This window comes from Mastigoproctus giganteus, chromosome 3 (genome assembly GCF_048544385.1).
Source record: "Mastigoproctus giganteus isolate SK-2022 chromosome 3, ASM4854438v1, whole genome shotgun sequence".
Classification (NCBI taxonomy): Eukaryota; Metazoa; Arthropoda; class Arachnida; order Uropygi; family Thelyphonidae; genus Mastigoproctus; species Mastigoproctus giganteus.
This window is the reverse complement of record NC_143577.1, coordinates 61,958,273-61,984,881: the sequence shown is the minus strand read 5'-3', so window position 1 is coordinate 61,984,881 and position 26,609 is coordinate 61,958,273. Positions and strand designations below refer to the sequence as shown.

Genomic DNA, 26,609 nt, shown 5'->3' with positions numbered 1-26,609 from the left:
TCAAAATTGAATAAGTAATAGTAATAGTGGCATGTGATGCAAGAAAGAAAGCATATGAGCTTATGCAGCATCAGCTAAAAAAAAAAAATTCACACAACCATTCCCTCTAAACGTTTCTTCGGTTCCTCCTTGAATTTATTTAAGCTATCAACTTCCACAACGACAGATGGCAGTTTGTTCCAGCAATTAACCACCAGCTGGCTAAAGGCAAATTTCCGCAAAACTGTCTTTCCTCATTTTGAATTTATGCCCCCTTCGGTTCGTAATCTGAGCAAGTGGAAGAATCCCATCAGAATTCAGCGTGCTCAACCCATTCAAGGCCTTATACACCTTGATCAGATCACCTCGCAGGTGCCTAGTCTCCAGCCGCTGCAATTTGCTGAACTTAAGCCTCTCTTTGTAAGAGGATTCCTTCATTCCCCTCACCAATCTTGTTGCCCTTCTCTGTACACGCTCAAGTAAATCTACATCCTTCCTAAAATGAGGCCTCCAGACCTGTACGCACTACTCAAGGCGTGGCCTGACCATTGTCTTATACAAAGGGTTAATCACCTCCTTTTCCTTGCTAGCAAAATTCCTGTATATCATTGACAAAACCCCATGACGTGCCCTAGCAGCCTGTCAGCATTGCTCAGAAAACTTCATATCTGACTGCACAATTACTCCCAGGTCTTTTTAATTTTCTACCACGCTAAGCGTAGTACCCCACAGTTGGTACGTTCCTCTGGGGTTACTTCAGCCCATATGCAGTATTTTGCATTTGTCAAATTTAAACTTCAGTTGCCACTTCTCAGCCCATCTGCCCAAATTATCTAGGAATCCTATTGCAGTAGCACACTGCCATTACTGTCATTAACAACCTTGCCAACCTTTGTATCATCTGCAAACTTCGACATTAAGCCTGATATACCTTCATCAATATCATTGATAAATATACAAAACAACAGTGGACCTAACACCGAACTCTGTGGGACTACACTAATAACGTTAGTCCACGAAGAGCAGCGTCCATTGATTACCACTCCCTGTCTTCGCCCACTCAACCACACTTTTATCCATTGTAGCAACTTACCCTTAATACCATTCTGCTCCGATTTGTACAATAGTCTTCCAAGCGCAACAGTGTCAAAAGCTTTCCTGAAATCCAAGTATATCATATCAAAATTATTTTTTGCATCCAGTTCCTTTGTAACCACATCAGAATATCCTATGAAATTTGTGAGACAAGACTTACCCTTAACAAACCCATGCTCTGTCTGATTGATTGCTACAGTCTTGTCTAGAGGACAAGACTGTAGCAATATGTAGCATTGCAGGATCCTTGTCTAGATGACAAGGATCCTGCAATGCATCTTTAACCAGTGACTCCATTATTTCGAGATCTAAAGTTTGAGAATCTTATCTTGTGAGGTGTGATTATGATTTTTACCAAGAAGGTGGAAAGATTGGAGGAGTCAGATTTGCTGAAGGAAACTATTGGTCGTAAAGGGTGGTCGAGTTTATGTAGAAGGTCCAAACACACGTAGAAGGACATTGCTGCGGAAGCCGATTAATTATAGCGTGTGGAGTTTGATTTCCTTGTTTGATCTTAGTCTCCTCAAAATATAAAGTAAACATCGGTCTCTTAGTCTCTTCCATTTTCTAATTTCAAAGACAATGAAATGGATGAAATTTTAAACTGCATGCTGACCTCACATAAACTCAGTAAACTCAGTTCCATAGACTAAACCTTCCTTTGTTGAGGTTGTTAGGCAATTATTGTTAAAATCTTCCTCGCCACACTCTTCACAGAAACAAGCTACCCATAGTACCTCTCATAAAAATCGGCTGTTTACCAATAGCAACAGATTATCCTCACAATCCAAACAGTTAGGCAAAAACTGTTAATTTAGCCTTGGCTCATAATAGCCTTAGATGCTAATGCGCCAATAAAATCACAATCTAATCTAACAGTTAGTTTTTAAAGCAAGTGATGGAAGTCAGTAAAATTCTAGGTAGGAAGTTAAGAACGTCATACCGAAAGAACCGAAATCTTATCACAAACTGATCTGGATCAAATCGATCAAACGTACTAAGAATAAAGGCAATTCAATGAAAGCTATCCTCGAGATAGCTTTCATGGAAAAACTAAATTTTATCTCCTTCTGCATTAAACCGGAATTGTATCTCCTTCTCCAACTGCATTAAACCAGAAATGGATAACTTCTGACCAACAATTTACCATAACAAAGCAAGAGATCCTTGAGGATATTCACCGCAAAAAAAATTTAAAGATTGCGAATTCTCCCCGGAAGAATTTGAACAAAATGTTAATATTAGGTTTAGCATTTCCTCTTCTCCGGGAAATTCAATAAATTGGTAATCGGATTCACGCCAAACATTTATAGCAATATAAAAGCATTAGAAAAGATCTGTTTGATGGATAGCCCACAATTGGAAGCCATTTGTAGTCGTCGTGAAATGTTTTTCCTATCTCGGGTACGGGTACACAACGCAGATCTGTTCGCAGGGCTCTGCTTTTCTGGTTACTATACTGGGATTGGACATATCTTTGCCGATTATCCCAATAAAGATGAGCTCCCTGGAATTGCAAACGCAAGAGACGTGATAACGAACCCTCCGTTAGAGCCCTGATAGTTGGTAGAATCGCCACCCACCCCACACCGGGTGGAAAAGATCTTAGTTCGAAGAGGTGAGGACTTTTTATGGACCTTTTTCACAACGTGCCTGAGTTAGCCGGACTCACGCAAGGTAGCATGTTTTTTTTTCTCCCGGAACCTGGAGGTTTTCGTCCAGCAAACAGAAAATCAACCACAGCACACGTGCAGTTTACAGACAGTATGCAGGATAAAATAAGGCCTTAGTCTCTTCTGCTTCTACAGCATCAACACCGTTACAGATAAAAACTGCCATGAGATTCTGAGCTACAGAAACAGTAAAGAATATAACTAATTATGGATTGCATTCCTGTACAAAATTTAACTTGAGGGAATTCCCTAACTAGAGTTGTTGCATATAAATGCTCAAAAACACGGACTGTTGCAAACGAACTTCATCAGATCACACAAGAAAAATTCATAGATGTGCTAATTTATGGTCTGTCCATCAAACATAACTTAAGGAGCTATATTACTTGAAAGCAAAAATCACAGGCGACCTTCCGGCTTCGCAATATAAACTAATCATAATGACCCCATACTGCCATAATCATTTTTAACAAGGAGTTGGTGTCATTACAAAAAGTCTCTGCACGCAACTTGCGACTTCTATTTCCTTACATGATCATTTTGCAACATGTGTATAATTTCAATTTATGTTCACCTTCTGATGACATTGAACAGTCTTCAATACCTTGATCCTGCCATCAGCATGTTTTCATCTATACTTATCCTGTGGAGACTTCAAGTCAAACGTTATGCCCTGGTTTCATTCAAATTGTCACCCATTGTCCGATTCTTGAGGAGTTCACCTTTCAACAATGCAGGAATTATTTTTTTTATGAACATTTCGAACACGATACGTGTTAGAACCTGTAGTACTTAGTACCGTGCATGGATTAAAGGTTGAAAAGCTGAACGAATATACTTGTTGATATTAGACTTGAACTTGTGTAGATTTTACTTTTCAGGAAATAAGTATGAAAGAAGATTGTTCCAGAAAACGAAAGTTGAATGAACAAATGAGTAAGAAGAAAAGTTGGACAGTAAAAGTATGTTGACCGGTTGCAGTACATATTCGGACTGCTTTAGAAGAGAGAGCGGGAATTATAGAAGTCAATTCAGAAGAACAGTGCCCATGGAGGTATCTACAGAAAAGCAGAAGCAGAACGTCTATGAAACAGAGTGGAGAGACTGTGTTAGAGATGAGTCATTAATTAGCCTAATTTCCCTCTTTTGAATGGAACCTGAGAGAGAGGTTTTTGGGACACAGCCCCAACTGGGGGAACAATATTCCATATTAGGACGGATTTGCGATTTGTACAGAGCGAAGGCTGTTTGGAAGAAAAGTAACTCTACTGACTTGGTTGTCGTGCCGGAGTATAAACAGAAAATTTATTTATTTATTTATTTAATTCCGACAGCGAAAGAGAAAACCAAGTTTTTTAGATGCAGAGGAAGCAATATTTGTAATATTCTTGTGCCAAGAGAGATCAGAAGTCAGGGTAATCTCCGATAGAGATATATGATCTTACCGAGAAAGAGTATCATCGAAGATAAGCATAGGAGCAGAAGAATCTTTTATGCGAGATATATGACAGGACTAAATTTTAGAAATGATTGAAATAAACTAAGTTATCTTTGACCTACCGGAAAATTTCGTGGAAATCAGCATTTAAGGAATTTGTAGTGGATATTCCAGAAGCCGAAGCTGTTTGTGAAGGGCAATGTTTCTCAAATTGGGAGTGGAATGCAATGCGATATTATCAGTAAAACTATGGATAGGATTTCCAGTCAATGGAACAAGGTCATTAATATACAAGAGGAAAAGAGTGGGGGAAAGAACTGAACCTTGGGGGACACCAGCATTAGTGGAGAAGTTAGAAGACAGAGAGCCATCTACCATCACATGCAGTGAGCGGTCAGAGGGAAAACTGGATTTCCAATTACCAAAGGAAAAAAAATAACATTTGTAAAACTATAAAATGGAAGCTTATTTAGGAGACTTATGTCAAACAAGATCAAAAGCCTTTAATATGTCAATAACAACTGCATGGGTTTCACCAAACTTTTCCATTGATTTTATCCATAGATGGGTAACATAAGCCAGTATAACACCAACGGATCGCCACTGACGGAATCCATACTGGCGATTGTTGATCCGGTGGAAGGTTTCGACATAGTTGACGGTTAATTTACTTCTCCATTACATTTGAAAGAGTAGAAGTTAGTGCAATGGGAGGATAATTGGATGGAAGAGATTTGTCACCCCTTTTTAGGAACTGGCTATAAATGAGCAAATTTCCAAGCAGAAGGGGAAAACACTATTGGAATAAGAAAGTGAGCAAATGCGACACAGAACAGTAGTACGTTCAGGAGCATAGGTTTTGAGAAAAAGTAGAGAAATACCATCAGGACCTGGAGCTTTCTTAGTAACAAGCTTCTTCAAAATCCTTCTACATTTTCACGGAAGACCACAAGAAATATTGAAAGGAGTGTACTGGTAATGGTGGGAGGTGGTTTACCAAGATCATCAATACACGAGTTAGAAGAAAGATAGCATGCTAACAGGTCAGCTTTATCTCTGGTTGAAGTAGCAATACAACCATATGGTTTTGACAGAGGTGGGAACGTAAATGGGTAAAAGTTGCCGCCAACAGCTTTGGCAAGAGACCAGACTGTTCGACTACCATTTGGACAAGAAGGAAGTTTTCTGCCCCTATCCCATTAGAAATCTCGTTTGGACTCATTAAGAACTGCTTTACAATTGTTGCGCGCTTTGGCTTAGGCAGAAAATGAACATGGAGATTTGGGTACACGACAGTTATGATATTGCAGCTTTCTTCTCCTGAATAGCTTTAACAGATTTATTGGATAACCAAGGTTTTAGATAAAGGACGAGATTTTAAAGTGGAGCGCGGAATAAAAGGTTTCATCCCTACAACAATAATTTCTCTAGTAACGAATGGGCCTGGTGTACTGGGGTCCATGGTTGAAATAACAAATATACACGTATAATTATAACCCAGTTTAATGTAAAAATATATACTAACAGGCAGTAGCTTTCGAGACTGGCGTGTCTCTTTATCAACTGAAATTCAAATACAAAAATACAACGGATAAGTGCAATGAGCTGAGTGGCTCACTCAGCTCATTGCAACTTATCCGTTGCTCTGGTGGCCAATTATACTACGAAGATTCAGAGAAGATAGCGTTCCAGCAAATCATTACAGCTGCATACAGGACTATCTACACAACAGAAGTGTTACAGTCAGAAATACCTATCGACAAGTCTTCAGAAATGTCTAGAGAGGCTTCCCCCAGGGCTCTGTCCTTGGCTCGTTCCTATGAGATGTGGTTATGGATGAGTTCCTGAATCTAGACCTGGACTATGTTTCTACCGAAGCCTTCGCAGACGACTTTATTCTGACAGTCACTGGAAACTCCAGAGCTTCCCTGGAAACAACAGCCTATGAAGCCCTAACAAAGCTATAAAAATGGACCATCGGGCCATCCTCCATAAACTCCATATATCCCATGAGAAAACTACTTCAATTCTACTCAGATGAACCCTTTAAATAAGCAGGCCGCCGCAAATTAGAATTGCTGGTAAAACCATCAAACTGGCAACTGAGATGAAGTACCTTTGCGTAATTCTTGACTCCAAGCCCAAGTTTTACACGCACCTAGACTACCTTCATCGCAAAGTCAGGAACTACACCGCAATAGTAGCTAGGATCAGCAGGTCTGACTGGGGTCTCAATCGCCGCTCACTGCAGATGATATACAAAGCTGTATTTATTCCCACTATAACCTACCGTGCAGGTATCTGGTATCATCGTGCACTCATTGTTCCTTCTCACTATTACCCGTGCCTGCTGCACGGTAAGCGACCCAGCGCTTCAAGTCCTGGAGGGAGTTCTCCATCTGGACCAGCAGGTAATTCGCAAAGGCATGCACTACCGGCTCTCAAAAGGACTCCCTACCACCATCTTGGATTTCACTACAAACTCAGCAAACACCATCAAAGAAGAAAAAAAGCGCCTTGTAGTCCACATTTTTAACGCCTGGCAAATCAGATGGAACACAACCCCCAAAGGCTTCATCACTAAAATATTCTTACCTCAAATAGGTCAGATCTACCCTAAAGCTTCAGCATGGTACAGCCCGGGTGTATGTACCACTTTCCTGATTACAGGGTATGGATCCATAAATCACAAACTTGCTTCTATGAACATCTTGGATGACCCTCACTGTCTTTGTGGTGAAAACGAAGATTGGGATCACCTATTCTAAGTTTTCCCACTCTACGAGGACCTGTGAACTCATAACAAAGATACATGCCTTGCCTCGAGGAAATGAACATCTTATGATCAATGAGGAAGACCAGTACCACGCTTTCTGTGCCTTCGCCCATGATCTCTTCACCAGAAGAAGATCACTGGTACTGCGTCGTGGAACCAATGCACACTGATCGACACTCTTTTTCTTATATACTCTGAACACCTCCACCTCATATTCTTTCAGATTCAACTGTCTTACCCCGACTGTGAACATCTTCACCTAGATTGTGACCACTTCTACCTACTGGACCTGACACTCAGGTTGCTTGAATTGTTTCATCCGTGTGTCTCTTGATACATGACTGTCTTTCCACCCTCTCGAGGACCCTCTTCTTCCACTTTCCGCTTAGGTGGGAGAAATCTCATCCAACCTGCGGAGGATGCCTTCCCTTACAACCTACTTCGCTCTATCTAACCTCCTTTCCTTTACTTTCTCCAGTACAGTACATCCTGTACGCTCTGTATTCTATCTTATTATTATATATATTTTTAATTTGGTCTCTTTTCAGGAAGCTCAGGCGACCTGGAAGAGCCTAGCCAGAGAATTATGGGCAGCCTGGCTACCTCCTAGTGGTGTGTGCGGGCAATGTGGGGTCCTTCCAGGGGCCCTGCGTCCAAAAGCCAGCACCCCAACAGAACCCAACACAATACTTTCTGGCTTTCACAATGATACTGTTTGTCTTCACAGATTTTATATAGCGCAGATACGAGAAACCACTGGAGGTACTTTTCCCCTAACACTATTCACAACTTTGTTTATTTGGCTTGACATTAGAGAATCGTCTGACATTCTATCGACACATAACACACCTAACTGAAAAGATTCAGAAATTTTGGAATTTTTAAAAAAAGAAAAATATCTTTTCAAGAAATTTAGGAAATTTTTCAAAATTTCAGACATTTTGAAGAAAATTATTTTCATCAAAACTCATGAAAATACCTAAAGAAGAATAGGCCCACTGCCATCGGACTATGAATATCTTGTACAAGACAGTTATCCTTCCTTTTGCATCGTAGGCGACAGAGTTTACGAGACAGGTTTACGAGAGCCATGCTGTTAACTTTTCAAATGACACTAAGATCGTTACAAAGATGTTTTCTGTTAGTTTTAAACGGTGTCTGCAGAACGGTATTTACTGTGTCTAAATAAGATTACTGTACTGAAAAATGGCTCCTTCCCGAGTCAATCAACTTAAAGGTTTTTTTTTTTTTTTGTTTCCTCATCTGTCTGACTCGGACAATTGCTTTTATGGGTTCTAGAGGATTGGCAGCATTTTCTGTATTACTGCCGATTTTTGGAAAGCTCAGACAACCATCGCATTCTGCAACGCAAATATTTGATAGAGGTCAAGAGCACAAGTTCGTTGAAGACACAACGGCATTACGGTATTTTAAATATTACGATAAAGCTTTATTTACTTTACGGAAGTCAGTCCTCTAACAGCTGAGACAAACTTAATGGCAATAGTTGATTAGGAAAATCCTGATAAGCGGTTTTGCAGGCGTGGTGAAGTCGCATCGCTTGGCGATAAGTAATTATAGTTTAAAATATCTGCTATTGTAAATAGATGCAGCAGGTATGCTGGACACTGATTGTCTACCTCGTCTTCGCTTAGAGTATCAATGAATTATACTTAGATTGATGATATTTTAGCTTAAATGAGCTGCCATCTTTACGATGTTATGCAATTACAGTTCCACTGCCTTTGAAACTCCCATTTTTATTTACTTATTTTTTTCCCTTTCTATTATTATTACATTTCATCTTATTTTTATATATACTATATTTATATGCTAGCCTAACTATGGGAGCTGGATTTATGTGGCCATCTTTCAGAGCGGCATTTTATTTTATTGATTTTATTTATTTTATTTTATTTTATTGTATTGAGCTAGCGTTCAGACACGTGTCTGAACGCTAGCTCAATAGAATAAAATACACGTATCCACGTGTCCATGCCATACACGCTCCATCGTGAGTTGAAGATCCAATCACACAGTTGGTATAATCATTGTCATCCCCACAACGGTGGTAAAGACCTGAATTCGAATCCCATGGCGCCTCCGTGGCCAAGTGGGCAGGAGCAGTAGTGCGCGGCACACGCTTCTTGATTAGACCCGGGTTCGAGCCCGTGACCACCAAATATGGAGTGTGCGGAAAGGTCAGGGAATGACCACCGCATATCCCCGGAGCAATATGGCCTCAGTTGATAATGCTCCTAAACACCAAAAAACAAACATCGAATCCCATCAATGGCGTAAGGAATTTTTATGGACCTTTTTCACAACGAGGCTGAGTTAGTCGGTCTCAGGCGAGGGATTCTTTTTTCTCCCGGAAATTCGGGTTGTTCTTCCAGCAAACCGACCACATAAAACCCCAATTTACTGACATATATAAATGGCGCAATGTGCCCTAAATTGCTAATGCGCCTAACCCTACAGCAACAATCGACCTCTCTTGTTTTATCTTTCTAAATGATAGTGATGAGAGAATACAGGGTAAACTGTCAAAATATACTGTTTTTTAAAGGTTTGGAGGGTGATTAATAATCGTGATTTCCCAATAAGGAACGACTTAGAAAATGTGATCTGCAGAGAATAACGAGACACATTGGTGTAGAGGATTTGATTGAATTATAAAGCACTGAGAAAAATTAGTAAACTGAATGAGGGAGGAATATTTCATTGGAAAGAGGTGAGGTAAAAACCAGAAGATCCAAGTATAAAATCCTTGGGAAGAATTGTAGACCAGATATTATAAAGGTTACCTTCGAACAGAGCAATAAGAACGTTCTTATTGATAATTTATACTTCTATTTGTCTCGATCATGCCCTTGTTTTTTTGCATGATATTTATTTATTTTTTATGTTTTCAATATTCTGAACGATATTAAATCAGCAAGTGTGTTTTTCAATCCGTTCCAGGTCAAAGCTATGATAGGTGATCCAGCGCTTTATTCGGCATTGTAATAATTCATTGATACTCTTGGCTGTGTATATCCTCGGTCTTATCATTAACAGACTAATGCCCTGGCTCAACAACTCATACATTCCGTGACATGACTTTGAGTATTCACACACACGAATATTTCCGTTGGTGTTCCATCTACAAGAAGAAATCGAATCGGACTGAGCAATGAGTCCTTTGCCTATTTTTGTACAAGCTAAAATTTCTTGTAAGTTTTGTTGTTGAATCAAGATGTAGTAGTGGTCAGCTCTAAGAGTCATCGAAGACAGCATACGATAAGTCAAACCACTGTAATCCATCAGCTCCACTGATTAAATTCATGCCCTGGATGAAGGGCATCGTTATCATACTGCTCGAGACACTCTCGTACATGTAAACATTTTAAAACTTTATTTTAATATTTTCTTTATAGAAATGTTTTCGTAATTATCAAGACCTATCGCTTTTCTATGGCGATGACAAAAATACCAGAAATTGTTGTAATCTGGTATTCTAGTATCATTTATTGTTTAAGGTTTGGGAAGACAGAACAAAATGTTGAAATTGAACTTGTTGTCTAAAAGCAATGCTGTGGAGGAGTAATGCTTGTTCAAAAGAAAAAAAAAAATTGGGGGAATATGTTGGTTTGGTGAATTTGGAGCCATACCTCCAAGAGAGATCTGGCTGGTTAGTGCGTCAATTTTTCTGGGTTTATTGTTACTTTACAAGAGATAAAGGAGTGTACTTAAGCTTAGTGGTAGTTATATTCACTGCGAAGTCTTTTAAAGGTTTAACGTCAGATTTCGTTCTGTGTGCTGTGGGTCTTAGGAGGTTCTTCCCCAATCTTTAGATCTCACGATGGTTCCAGTCATAATTTCAAAAATATCACGCATTCAACTTTATAAAAGTTGGAGGTAAGCCGGATCTTTGCTGATATGCAAACATAGTGCATTATGCCAGACCGGAAACGAATACTGTATTTATTATATAAATAAATGATTCTAGAAAACAGATAGTCGCCTCCTTCTTTTAAGATTCTTTATACTCTTCGGGCAGAGACATCTTGAATGATGACTTAAACGGAAAGAGAGCATTAGGTGAAGTAGAGTTATTAAAAAGGAACATCACATCTACAGTATACTTATGCATAAGCGCATATATGCATAAGTATACTGTAGTTATAAAAAAAAAACAATAACTGAGCAGGGTGGTTGGTTGTTTCCGTCATTACTTAAAAATTTCTATTGTGTGTGGTTATGTAATATTAAAGAAGTAAACGTATATGGAGATAAAACAAGGAGCGTGACTAGTTCGTTTGATTTATATTAAATAAATGGAATATACCTTTCAAGTAGCAATCAATATATTTACTTTTCAACAGAAATCATTATATATTTACAATAGCGTATTAAATTATAAACATGAAATTATATCTCAGTAACAATGAACTTCAACTTAAACATCTAATTTACATAAATTTATCAACTTCCAGTCTACTGGTTTGCAATACGTATCCAAAAAATAAATAAGTTTTATTCTTAACAAAAGACACAAAAGGGTGCAGAGAAGAATTTATATATTGCTTACAATAATAAACAGTTCTCTGGAAGCAAAATTTTACAGATAGAGAGAGAGGAGAGGTTGACTGTGATAAATGTGTTTAAGATGGAATTTAATTTTATGCTCGTTGTTCCACTCATATAAAAATGACATAAGGAGTTTTAAAAACATTTTCAATAAATTTGTGACACACATTATATGAATGATTAATAAGCAAATTCCTTCCTTCTGCTTTGGTCCCTTCATGATTTGCCAGAGGGTAGCTACACAACTCACTCTGCTTTCAGTTGACTCTCGAAATGTCTTTGAGCAAAAAATTTTCTATAATACAGAAGAAAGTATCCCAACGTGCATATATTAAGCTCACCAAACCCTAGTGCCCAAGATGATCAAGAAACACAAATGTTAGCGACTTCATTAAAATATTATTCAGCAGCCAAAACTATTTATTTTTTATTTAATACATTTCAAACGTGTATCTCCACGAACTTAAAATAAACGTATAAAAATATTTGAAATATTACTATTCCTTCTCTTTTGGTTTATATAAATTTATTAAGATATTACTAAGGATTTTTTTAAGAAAAAGTAAATATAATTAACAACTAACGTACTGTTAGTGCTTTGCATCATTTAGTATGTAACTAAATTATATAAGCAGATTTGCATAAAGCGGTATCATTATACAACATTTCCTAATGCGAAAATCTTGCACTTCGAATAAGTAACACTTCCTCAATTAAGAAATTTATTATTACTTTTCTCAGTTTAGTTCCGCCACCCAGATGGAACAATTTCAGAGATTGTCTCCACATCGTTGGTTAGGCAGATACCCAAATTAAGGCATGACAATCCTTTTTTGGATTATTTCCACAGGATGAGAGATGCCAAAAGGTATTTGATTTCAAATCCATAAAATTTAGGGTTCAATCCGGCTGCAAATTCACAGATCTGAAGGATTTTTACAGTATAAGATGGCGCCTAATGATGTTCTTTATACAAACTTCGCTTAGATATATAATTTACCTATGTAAAAAAGGGTATAAAGCACCAACCATACGCTAGTTAAGGTTACCATAACTTTAGACTCTAATATGTAGTTTAATAAATAGTTTTAATAAAGTATTAAATATGATTTTTGAATTGTTTCCTGGTTAACTGAATATCAAAGATGGTATGTGCAGTAGGAAACGTGTGGTAAGTTATTTTGACAATAATTATATCATAATTCACGTGTTAATCCTATAGCCACATGTAAATGCAAGATAGATTTTAATGTGTGCAGTTGTGAGAAATGAATTACTTATTTTAGACATTTATATAATGTCTAAGCATCAACAGCTGATGGACAGTGCATCCTAATATATCTAATTTCATGACGACAATGGTATAGCTTTGAGTATATTTAATGCGAGAAATTACAAGGTATCGATGGTAATATAGCATAATTTATGGTCAGCTAAAATGGAAAATGTTTTTATAAACCACAGATTGAAAGCGTAAAGAAAGTTGTTGAAAATAATTGGTGAAAAGTAAATTACAAAATATGTTAATTGGAAAGTTGTATGGTATACCACAATATTACTTCGTTTTACATTCAAATAAATTCGTCTGTTTTTCTCGTTCCTTCTGTTATATTAACTCTTTAAAATTCAATGTGTGGTGTGGAAGAAGGAAATTCTTATTTGTAGGACTAAATTTTTAAGTTATTATTTAAGAAAAATAACAAAAGTGTTACGATTAATATATATATTAACGAGAGCACTTTTTTATTATATATATAGTTATTTATTTAAATATACATTCTACTAATAAAATGTGCATATTATTAGTAGAATGTATATTTAAATAAATAACTGCATATAAATGCTTTGATGAACCAATCACTCTTTTTCTTAGATAATATGCTTCTACAGGTAAATAAAGAAAATGAAAATATGTATAAAAGTTTTGTTGCACTTTAAGTTACTTTAGGTGAATTGCAACCTTGCAGTAGCGCAGTGCCTATAAGAGTCATCTGTACACCGCTGAAAAAAGGCCCAGTTTCGAATTCCGTAAGTGACACAGGAAATTTTTATGGCGTTATTCACAATGTGGCTGAGTTAGTCTGTGTCATGCTAGTGCAGCATGGGTTTTTCATCCAGCAAACATGCAAATTTACTAGAGAACATACGCAATTTACTGACATAATATACGGTGTAATTTGGCCGAAGTTGCTGATGCGACTAAAAGACAATTAAGAAACTGATTATACAATCAGTACTGGTAAATCAAAAGTGATACGTTTAGTTTCTTGAGAAGCTAAATACAAAAATACAGCGATTCATTTTATATTATCAAGAAGAACTGGAGTGTATGTTAGCATTTTCTGACTGCACCTTAGTTATAAAAGTCTAAAAATTTATGGTAGCAATTAGTCAACAATCATACATCTGTAATGAAACCCATGAAATATTAACCGTTTATATAATTAAGTGTAATGAGAGATATAATATTTAGGCAGGGCCAATCTAAATTCAAAAATTCACTCTCGGAAAAAGGAAGCAAACCAATTCGCCCTATATTTCTTACTCCTGCAGGCAATACGACTTTATCGGAAGGAGAAAGAAGAAGCCATAATCTTAGCTTATAAAATTTAAGTTGCAATTTCATTCGCATAGTTCTAATTCATTGATAACCGTTATTTAAATTTTTTTATATATAATTTTAGGCAACAGCTGTAATAGCATACAAAATTACATTTCTAGGTCGCTGCAGTCTTTCTTAAAAGCAAAAGCGAACGAATCCTTCGTTTCTAGCTTATTTCATTTCCAATAATGAGTTTACATTCCTAAGTAACATTAATTATTTAAAATTAACTTCTCGCTTCATTTTCAGAATGATTTTGAATGCTGTTAGTTTTTTTTTTTTTTTATGATCGATCGACATAAATTTGGTTGAGGCAAAGAATCTTTGTGGAGAGCGAAGTGGGTCGGAGAAAATGAATGATTAATTTCTTTTTCTAATCTTATTTAAGAAATGTAAATATATGTTATAGTGCTTCTAGAGCTTTAACTAATTTAACTATTTATAATATCTACCTCCTTTAAAAAGAAGAGCCGTTTTTAAATATAATACTCCGGTAACTGCCAAAGACTTGCTTATTAAGTAATTCAAGAGTTGACACATCTAATAAAATGAGAAATCTGAAAGTAGCATTACAGGGGCACTGCTGCATTCGCATTTATCTTATAAGGAAACAGGCAAACCAAACTGAACAAAAACATTCCTTCAATAGCTTGTAATGACATGAAAAACTGAAGATGGGAAAACATTCTGGAAAGAGGAAATGAGAAAAATCGGTTCTGTAAATATTATCTTTCCGTACTGAAATAAATTAGCACTGAATAAAAAGCTTATTCCGTCTGTTGTATTATTTTATAAATAGCGCGAGTTCACTTACGTAATATATGATGGGTTTCAGACCTAATGGAAATATTTTATGGAATTATTAATTACTAGAATAAGTTACTTCCACGGATGCTTGAGGCTGACAGCTTGGGGAAAATTCAAAGTTCAGCTAGGAGACATCTACGTGAGAAGGGAGAAAAAGATGTAGTTCATTTTGTTTATTTTTAATTGATTAATTAATTACTTTTATTTGGATAGTGCAGCAGAAGCCTAGGGTATCCTTGCACCATATGACCAATACTAATACTAAACGCTTTCAAGACCCTCGTAGGTAACACAGTGGTTATAATCACCATCCCCACTTTACCGGGTAGAATAGACCTAGTTTCCAATCCCATCAATAACTCGAAAACATTTTTGGGCTTTTTTCACACAACGTGATTGAGTCAATCTATCAGGCGAAGGTTGCACGGTTTTCTCTTCCACAGAAACTCTGATTTTTCGATAAGATAAATAGGTAAAAATGGATCACAGAATAAACTCAATTAACATGCACACTATACTGGCGCCTTAGTTGCTTTGGTGGTTAACACACACACACACACACACACACACACACACACACACACACACACACACACACACACACACACACACCCTCTTTCAAGGAATGTTACAGCTTTGTATAAATAGGAAAAGACCACCCCGGAACAGTTTAAAGAACCAGAAAAAAAAATCTCAAAGAAAACCCTGATAAGGTTTAAATCAACAAGATCTTACATTTTATATAATGTGGTTTTATTGCACTGTTTTTTCCCTTTTTTTTGCAGATAATTGCTTTTGGATGGTGGGTTCCAAATCCGATTTCTCTATTTTTAATATGCTTACAGCCCCAATTAAAGTGAAAGCTAAAATGAGCTGACGCATAAATTAGCTATTATGCCTGCATACATTATTGACGTGGATTGAAGTATGAAATGGAGATAAATGTAACAGCCTTGTGCTACTGGGTAGATTTAGCTTAATTTTAGCAAATATATTTTTACCTTGGCCTGTATATATGCAGCATTTATTGCGTTTCCCTCTGGCCGTCATTATACCGCTTGGCCTTTTTAAAATTATAAATATTATTCCTAAAATGCCGACTGTCCAAACGAGGTAGTACCAATACCTCTTACCTGTTTATTTTTTCATAAAGTATAAATGCATTGTCACATTTTTCAAAGCAGACAATACATTTAATAAACTTACACTGTTACTAAATCTAAATATGTTGCATAGTGTACATAAAATTGAGCAGATCTGAATAGTAATAACCATAATGACTGATTTATAATAACTTTCTTATACTTGGTATATAAATCCAAAAATGCTGTTCTGGAATTATTTATTAAGTGTGTACATGTGTGGTTTAGAAAAGTGTCCCTTTTTTCTCGCATATCTGTAATGACCATTCGTTTTGATAAATTTATTTCCATCCTCCGAATGAAATAGAATATTAATTTTTGAAAGAAATTACGTTGGTAGTTTTTGTATTCAGGGGGAGATAATTTTGGCTGCCTAAATAAGCGAACAGGATACGCCTTAATCATTAAAGTAAAAAGAAATCAATCATAAAAGGTCGAGTGCAGCTTGGAAGCATTATTATGTGAGAAGAATATTTGCTATACAACTGAAAGGTTTATTTGAATTCTGAATTTCTTTGTCAGCATTTTAATATGCTAATTTATTCGAAATACTAAGACCGAAATTAGTTATTTTCATGAGGTTATTTTCATGAGGCTACTTAAATTAGAAATCTTCATATACAAAAATTACAAACGGTTTCTTTAACGAATATCGACGTAGATTTAAATTTTAGTTTCATTTAGAATAAAATCTAAATTTAAATTATCTTAAATAGATGGAGTTGTCTTTGTACTTGAATTAAATAAGTTATTCTATAACTCTAATCGACATTAATTGTTATAAAAGAAAATATAAATAAAATATAATAAGAAAAAATTATAAAACATATAACAAAATATATAATTTATTTTACAAATATAAAATAAACTTCTGCTTGATTAGCAAGGAATTCATGTGCACTACATAAACAGAACGCTGAAAAATTTAGTGTCAATACAATGCTTACTTTTCCAAGTACAACAAATTGTCAAGCCTTTCTCTTCACCAACAACTAGTATGGAATGTAGTGGTCAAAGAGCCTTCCCGACACCTCCGAAAATTATTTAGCATTTTATCAAAATATACTTTCTTTTCCACATATTATGCGTAAACTTAATGGATTGCTTTTATGCGTAATAATATAGCAAAGTAGGAATAAACCAGCAATTACTGTATCAAAAAAATGCAACACTTAAAACTAACGGATGTGTGATTGGAAAGAAGATAATAGCTAAGGTGTACGAGTATTGAACCTTCGAATTAAGGCTGTCGGAACAGCTCTTCCGTTTTAATCACTAGTGGATTTTCAGTGAGCTGTTCCGGGATTTTCGGTCCAAGCATGCATGCAAATCGGACCATGAACACACACAGACATAATAAGCACAATAAAGTGCATATAAACTAAAAGACTATGACTACCACCCTCCACAAAGTATCCGTACATATGCTGGTTTCACTCTGACTACATCATCATTCGCTTCCATAGAATCTTACTCCTCTTTTGGCTACTAAGACAGCTGGTATAGCCCTCCTGCAGAACAGCGACCAGTCGAACGTGTTGGTCGTGGTGTTCTCACCCTACGTCCTGCTGCTCGCGCAGGTGTTCCATAGAATTCAAATTTGACTCTGTGCTGCCTATTTCGACTTTTGTACATTTATGTACATGGTCCTATCTTGAACAGCGCTAGCGGTATGGCATAGAGCATTATTCTGCTAAAACAATAATGGGTCTGTACCAAACAACTGCCACATCGTAGGAAGAATGGAAATGTCTGAAATATTAAGGTCGGGTTTCCCCGAAAAACCACCAAAAGCCCTAGGCCACATCATAACTTCAGTTCTTCCACTACCCTATTGAACAATTATGGAAATAGTTGCAAAATGCAAGTCGAGATTGCTGATTGAGGCAGGTAGTCCTCCTTTCCAACTTAGTCGACAATGGGGGGTGGGGGGCTACCAGCCCGTGATCTTACCGGTAGGTGGTAGTTTACATCCGTGTGCCACTCCTTTGGAGAGGTCTGGATCCGATTATCGTCAAGAAGTGGAGGAATTTCTATCTAAAATCCTCTTCAAGCTGCAGTTAGTCTATCTCAAGCAGAGGGAATAGCTTTTTTTCAACCCGCAGAGCAGGCAAATCGGCCCTTAAATACACACTTTTATAGACATAACGCGACACTCACTTCCGATTATAAGTGCATTCTTAGGGCCATCTAATACCAATATACACTTAACTTTCTGTTCCCAGTTTAATAAAAATGGTGACAATGGATGGCACTTGATCTCTTCACAATCTAATATTTGCGGATAAAGCAACGTTTTACATTAGTGGCAAAACAAGTGGCAAAGTTAATCACCATAATTACATATTTGGGCTAAGAGAAGTCACAAGAAGTCTGAAAACATGAAAGGGATTCCGTGAATTTATGATATGTCTGAGAAACACGCGCTTAACTGATCCTTTCTTTTTTCAAGAAACAGTGGTTAATGGTGATAGTTTTCATACAGTGAAAACTAAGACATTCCTGACCTAAGACAATTAAGAATTGAAGCCAGTACGATTTTTCAGCAAGGTGGAGAACCTCTTGTCTCTTCGCTCAGAACGTTTCACAAATATTAAACGAATTCTTCCCAAACATCAGTATCAACAGATGTAGACTAGTGGTTCGGCCAGTTCGCTGAGCCGATTTGTTCCTATTGACCATTTTTCTATTTGAGAACATGTAAAACGTGAGGTATAGTCCTCAAAACTTGGCTCTTTAAACGATCTTCATACCACGATCACAAATGCAATTAATGCTGTATAACTGAAACACAACTGGAGAACACTTTTATGAACTTCAAAAATCGTACTACAATTTGTATCAGTAGCGATGGAAGTTATGTTCAATCTTAACAATCTTATAATTACATACGCTGAAAACTAGAATAAACTGCCTATTGAACGAATTTCACATTGTTTTTATTTGGTATAGAACCTAAGTTATTGCAGCTGTAAAGTGCCTCAAGACTTTACACACACACACACACACACACACACACATTTTGGCTGAAGATGTTCGCTTATGGGCCACCGGTGGACAGCGGTGGCCCATAAAATCCCGGCTGTGGAATTCCGTACGTAGTATGCAAGCCTTAACCCCCCCCCCCCTGTTGATTTTTGCAAGGATATGTGGCAATGTAGGACCCTTCCAAGTACCCTCTAATCTCATGGAGTGCACTTCTGTAGTCTTCTTGCGCATTGCTGGGTGATGGTGGTGCAGTCGCCAACGGTCGACTTCGTTTCGCATAAGTAGTCAGCAATTGCACCATTCAACAAGTGTTGAAACGATTCCAGCAAAGTGACATCTCATAATAACATCCTCTCGAAATCGGACAACTCGGCTCTACGCGCCACGACTTGGTAAACTTAAGCTTTGTAGCTCATATAGCTTCCTTATATACCCATCTGAGTGACTTGTTTATCCTGGAAAGTCCAATAGACTGTGAAAACAGGTGTCCAAATACTCTTTGGAGGGTGGTATATAAACTATGATCAAAAATAGTCGATGGGCTAAAGATCTCCAAAAGAACAAAATTCTAATCAGTAGCTTATTTCTCGTGCTTTGATGATGTGGCGTATTTTTCGCCAAATTTTTATTCTAATTATTAATAAATAAATTAATTAATTAGTTTTATTAATTTATTACAAGCAGCACATTCCAGGCTATTGTCAGATAAGTATGTCGAATGAATTGCGAATATTTTAGAAAACATTACAATAGCATTCTGTAAATTCAATTTATATGTAATTGAAAGATTAACCCGTATAAGTAGAGTGATAAGAAATTTTGAACTGAAAAAATAGTGATGCACCAGAACTGAGTTGTATATAAACGTAATAATGATCTGAGATACAACAATTCAATTAATAAAATGTGTAAAAGTGACTTACAATTTGAAATATACTTAGCCAAATATAATTCTAAAATACTAGAACATGTGTATAATACTCGCAGAAAAATATTAAAAATGACAATATAATTATATACGTTTAACTTGTTTATTAAAATTTGAATAATTTCGAATTGATAAAAAGGATCAAATTTATATTCATCTAAGAGAGGTAGCAGGTTGTGTAATGGACCATATTTAGCGTAGTTAGAACAAACAAGGAATTGTTACGAGTCATTTTATTAAGTACTCTGAAGTTAATCTCTTTATAATGGTAAAGTTTACTTTTTAAATATTTGGAGATGAATATTGTGCATTGTAGATGTATCCGTTATTGTGTTGCAGAAACGATGGCTTTTTCTACAACCCCGCTGGCTTTTTTGTCACAATTGCATTCACGAGAATTACGGTATAAATTGAGTAACTCCACACAATGCCTGTGAATAATAATGACAAGCCACCTTTATGGGACACTCAGTATAGCACAATGATACCTTTTAATGTTTAAAACGTGTATCAGCACGGCCTTTCCTGCGGAAAGACATATCCGGTCTTTGATCGTCATCTCTTGTCGCTTTTACAATGTCTCCTCGCCTAAATAAACGTTACCCTACTTAATTTATCCATGCTATAAGTTTTCTGGATAAACTCCAGCGTCTTCTAGCCACTGTTTTCCAGCTTCACACAAATTCGATCAAACATCTCTGCCTTAAAAGTCTTATTTAATAACGTTTGAATTCTTTACAACGTAGTTTACTTTATTAACCCGACTGCGAATACGAACAAACAGAAACCAACGAAAACCGATTAATACACTGTTGCACCGCGATTATTATCTTTTATAACAACATCATATTCTGAAACTTCTGCCAGTCCCTTAGTGTTATTAACTACTCCTCTCAATAATCAGAATATTCAGGCTCCTAATCATGACTTATTTATTTATTCAGTTTAAACCCTGCGCTCGAAAATATACACTTCCTTCGCTGGTGAAGACAAACCTCAACTCTATTAACCAACGATTAAACCCAGTTTCCACTAATATGTTGGACAGTTCCATATCCTGGCAGTTTTGCGAAATTGGTCCTTCAGGTCTTGATTATGCTCCATTCTATACAGCGAGCAGAGTAAAATCCTGGTTTGGGGAAAATGCAGTCAAACAACTCCTCTAGCAGACCTAGGTCTTATTCCGTTCAAACCTTTGGGATGAACAGAATCACCAATTCGAAATGCGGCCAATAAGCTCCTCTTTTACTGAATTGGCAACTACACTGATAAAGGAATGGACACACATTCCTGGCCCACGGGATTCGTAGAACGTATTCCACGATGGATAGATGCCGTCACTGAGGCCAAAGGTGAATACACAGTTCATTAATTTGTTCATTAAAAATCGTATTTTCCAAACGTGATGTTATCCAAGTACTTTGGTAGAGAAGTATTTGCGTATGCAAATCAGCGATAAGATAATAATATGAAGTGTTAAATTATATTGTTAATAAAAGAAACGTATACAGCCAACTTACATTTTTGGGTATTTCTGCCTAAACTTATTTATTTATTTATTTATTTATTTTAATCAAGGCGTTCCCGATTACCTACTTCAGTTCATGCTCTCGCTTATGATTTTAAATTAGCAATTTACGATAATTCCATGTATGAACGACTGATTCACACTTCGAAATTCATAAAATAGAGAAAATAGTGATTCAAATATCTTTTAAAACTTTGAAATATCTAACTACCCTTGCAACCTATATCACTCATATTTATTAAAATATAAAACGAATTCCTTATATCGTTCTACGTTTTGAAAAAAAAAAAAAAAAAAAACGTAGAAAGATATAAGGAATTCATTTCATATTTTAATAAATATGAGTGATATAGGTTGCAACAGTAGTTAGTTATCTGAAATATCACTACTGTATCTACACGAAGCACCAAAAATTTCAGTTTATTTTTGTTATGCTTCAGAACAAATTTTAGCAGATATAGTCCAATTAATTATCTCGCACACTTAAACGATCAATACAAACTAGACCCTTCTTATCGATCGGACCAATTTCAACAAATAACTTAAAAAATATATCCAATTTCCGATAATTACAAGTGATTTCTTCTACTTATTTAAAATTGTTGGTTTTCAGTATCTGCTTAGCGTCTAAACTTTTAACGTTTTATAATACATTTTGGTTGAAATTTATACAAACTCTTGCACACTGTTATCGGGCATAGTCCGTTTATATGCTGTATAATAAATAAATCAAGGCATTATTCGTGCTTATAATATAGTGAGCATCAACAAAAACTTTTCATGGGTGCTAAAGTAGCAGAAATTGTACCCAAGATTTAATGAGTAACGTTAAAAGTTGTCACGCTACTGGCATTAAATATGAACTGTTTTTGCAAACAAATATCGTTAAAAGAGAAAAAAAAGGGCCTTTCAATTAGCTGCAAGTTAAATACGCTTTATTCTTATATTTTAACGGATGCAAAGTAAACTGATGTATGCAGTTCATACATGGGCGACGCTATCCACAGTTCTTTGGTTCTGATAATCGGCCTTCTACATTATATTATAATGAGTAGCATCACCCACACTGCCATTTCGATGGTTAATACCATGTTTATTAGCGTGGTCCTGATACCAGATCGAATCCACACATTATACTGTAACACAAACTCGACTCATTGCATCAGCCTCACAAACCAAGATATTCGTACAATTATACGTACATATTCGTACAAAAAAAAAGAATCTTTTCGATTGAAAGCATTACACTTCTAAGATGGTCTTCCAGGTGGTCTGACCAAAAGTACAGAATTACCTAAGTCCATGTTCTAATTCATGAAATAGTGTACTATTCTTTTTATCCAGATTGTAAACTCCTCTGATCCTATGTACGTAGCATGTCGGTTTAACTAAGATGGGTTTGAGCCGTAATTATTATTAAAATTGCTAAACTGAAGCTTCTATATTAACGAACTGAAATACAATCAACAACTTCTGAAGCAATTCCTCAAACAGCTAAATTAATCTCCAGATTCTTTTATCGGTTATATACATCAGCATTATGCTTCAAGAATATAAGATCTTTCTATATATTAAAGAGAAAGCTGTTTATAAAGTTAGGTGATTTTATAACTAAAATATGATTAATATTCTTTAGTTTTCTGTTTCTGTATAGTCTGCATATTTTAAGTAATCAATTTATTTTATTGAAGGCAAAAATATAGAAAAAATAACAACATATACCAGTAATAACTACAACTTTATCCTCGTTATCAAAAAGAGTGGGCCGTTTGTGCGATTATTAAAACATGAACATGCGAAAAGCTGTTATCACGATAATATAGTGAATCTAAGCTTATGATAAGATGAAGGTGCGCACATAATAGCATTTACTATTTTTCTACATCATAATACTAAATAATGGATACACAAATAATTAATAGGTTCAGTCCAAAAAAAACAAGGAAGTTTTAAAAGAAATCGATTTAAATTTTTAAATATCATTCCATGGCGAAATGTTTAGTTGAAGTATTACTAAGATGGAGTATACAAACACCCTGAAAGACTGAGGGCTTTCTCTATACATTAATGGTATGCCACTGTATAAAGTAGTTCTGTTTAAAGAAGCTCTCTATGGTTTGTCAGATGATAAACTTAATCTCATATATTCATCGAATTGCAGTGATATAACTTTGTTTCATTAAATATTCTCATTTGGAAAGATGTGCTGTATCTTAGAATATGGACACATTTAAAACAAGTCAGATAACTGTTGCAGAAAGCTGTCTGATTTCATCATATTATCACAAAATATTTGCTTATTTTAGTGGATTTTAATGCGGATTTAAAATTTTTAATGAAATCTAAAGTGTAACAATTGCTGTAAAATTCAACCTCTCAACGTTCTCTTTACTAATTTAAAGCTGTTGATGGTTTATTATGTAATTGTCGGAATGGTTTATTCGGCCTATTTTACAGAAACAGTCTTATATTTAACTCTGCACATTAATATTACAAAATGTACTGATTATTCTTTATCAACTTCCAATTACTTTTATATACTATGTCACTTTATATATATATACAGGAGGTACAGATTAACTTGAACAGGCAATTACTTCGATTCTCTTTATTTGTCAGCTCTAGATGGTTGCCTCTCCAGTGATCTTTCTCCCGCATTTTCCAATTCCACGGTGCGTTCATGTAGGTTATTTTTGAATGTTAAAAAAAAAAACACCTAATTATTATTATTATTATTATTTGAATAATTCAAATTGTATTTGGACATTAGGATTGTGCTATACAGCCAATTATTGAATTCTCTCTTATCTGTCATCTCTGATATTTTGGTAAGTTGAAATATTTTAAACTTATTATCGAAAATCATTCCAATTTTCCTTAATATTTCCTTCATTGATATTTTTTTGATAAATCAGAATAATCGCCTATTCAAATTTATCTAAAATACTCTCTTATGGTGTGCATAAAGAATATTTATCACAGACGTTAGCTAACCATGCATGTCGGTGAATTTGAAGTGCACAATTTCACTTCAAATGAAATTTCACTTTTTTGAAGTGAAGAGGAATATTTGTGTTTAACAAAGTGAGTTGAAGTTCTGTAGGAAAATGTGGAATAGAACCCAAAGAATATTGTGAATTTAACAAGAAAACAATATTGAATTAAATGCGTGGATCACAGGTTTTTCTCGCATAAGCTGACATCTTATTTACACAAAGTTTAGGTGCTGCAGAAGTCGGTCTTGATTTTTCTTTTCAGCTCCTTTAAACTTGAGTGTGAGTGTTGGGATTGATCTGATCGGAGATTCCGTCTACCGTTATCAAATGGGCTGCAGGCGTGTAGAACTGAAATAAAGATAGATTTGTATCAATAAGATATATTTTCATCACTAACCTGAAAAATTAAATTACCAGCATCTATATGTAAAATTTAGATTATCAGAGAACGATAGGCGAAATAATAATATTATTAATGACCGCTAAGTCGTACAAAAACTTTGAATTGTTCTTTACTTTTAGCAAAAAATGCAAGCTGTTTATCGTAAGCAGTTTTAAACTTTAAAGTACGATGCTTCTTTCTCTGACTATTCTGCTGAGGATATTGATTAAATTCTGCTTTATGTATTTTAACATATCTTACGCTAGAAATCTGATGAAGATATTATTGGCACTTTTTGCAGAATGAAGAGATATTTTAACTAGAAGGCACACAGAAACAATACGATTGCTATCGTGATAACTACCACGACCCTTTGACATCCGGGTGCCTCCTGATCTTCTCACTAATTTACATCTGTCAATAGTCTGTCACGCCATCATCTTGGCAACCACTCCCATCCTGGAATCAATTTCCGTCTTGTAATTCCTCCTTCTGGAACTGGAGCATGGCAACACCTGTTTATTAGCATCTTTTTTTCTGCACGTTGGTTTTTATATTCTGTATTTTTGTAAGTTTATATCAATAGTTCAAAAGCCGAGGTAATTACGAGCTTAGCTGCAGTCTTTTCGGATTGTACCATCTCTGAAAAACCCTCTTAAATGTAGCATGTATACTGAAGAGCTCCAGGTCCTTGCTTTTAAACACATACATGGAAAGCAGTACCACAGATGCTTCCTATACATTAATTATTTCAATGTTTTACGTGCTTTTGCAAGTAAAGCTTGATCGTCTATTCCTGGTTCGCATTCGAGAAATTATGGAATTTCGGACAGGTTTTAATTATCTGCCCTCAATTGTTTAACGAGAGCCGTACAGCTTATACTACTTGTAACCAAGTGCCTTTTCTCTCTCTACAGTCAGACAGAGGTATCGGATATTTTCATCTTTTAGCAATTAACAGACTTCTACCACAGCATATAACGTGTAATCATAAAGTGTATCAATTATGCTGGCTTATATATCATATACTTACACCGTAGTCAAGGAGCGGGAGTGCAGTAGCACACGCTCCTTGAGTAGACAGGGGGTTCAAGCCCCTGACTGCTAAATATGGTTGATCTGCCAACCCCCACTGGACCAGCGTGGCAGATTATGGTCCATTTCTCTCAGCATGAATTGTTGAGGAGGGTTCTATCCTGCAGTGGGTTGATAATGGCTGCAGTTTACCTTTTTTTTTTTTTTTTTTTTTGACTTACACTTATTATACTCTATACAGGTTGCCTGTATTTTTATAACTTATATTTGTAGTTTTTTTACCTTAGAGAGCTTGTAAGTGTACTCCATTACCTTTTGTTATTTATTTTTATGCTTTTAAATACTGTATTATACGTTTTATTGTTTCCAACCGTAGACTTGGCGCATTGGGTCACAGTTGTTGCGGAACCATAAAACTAAAATCCAATCGGTTACTTTGAAAGTCGCAGAGTGCTAGACACTTCATGATGGAAATTTTTTTACAAATGAAAATTTACTTAATCTGTCAACTTCCATAACAACAGTTTGAAGTTTGTTTCCTCAATCAACCACCCGCTGGCTAAAGGCAAATTCCGCATGTGTATTCTGCAACCGTACTTGCTCAATTTGGATGTGTGGTCTGAGCCAAAGGAAGAATTCCATCAGCACTGAGATTGCTCATTCCATTC

General features: G+C 35.8%; 1 protein-coding gene across 1 annotated transcript in view; it reads right to left on the bottom strand.

Moving 5' to 3' along the window:
* Positions 1-24,666: 24,666 nt before the first annotated feature.
* LOC150088047 (glutamate receptor 1-like) overlaps positions 24,667-26,609 on the bottom strand; it is a 240,850-nt gene continuing 238,907 nt past the window's right edge. The window contains exon 16 of the mRNA XM_090370548.1: positions 24,667-24,872. Within this exon, the coding sequence (XP_090226674.1) occupies positions 24,792-24,872 (81 nt within the window). The 3' untranslated portion in view covers positions 24,667-24,791. The remainder of the gene's footprint in view (positions 24,873-26,609) is intronic.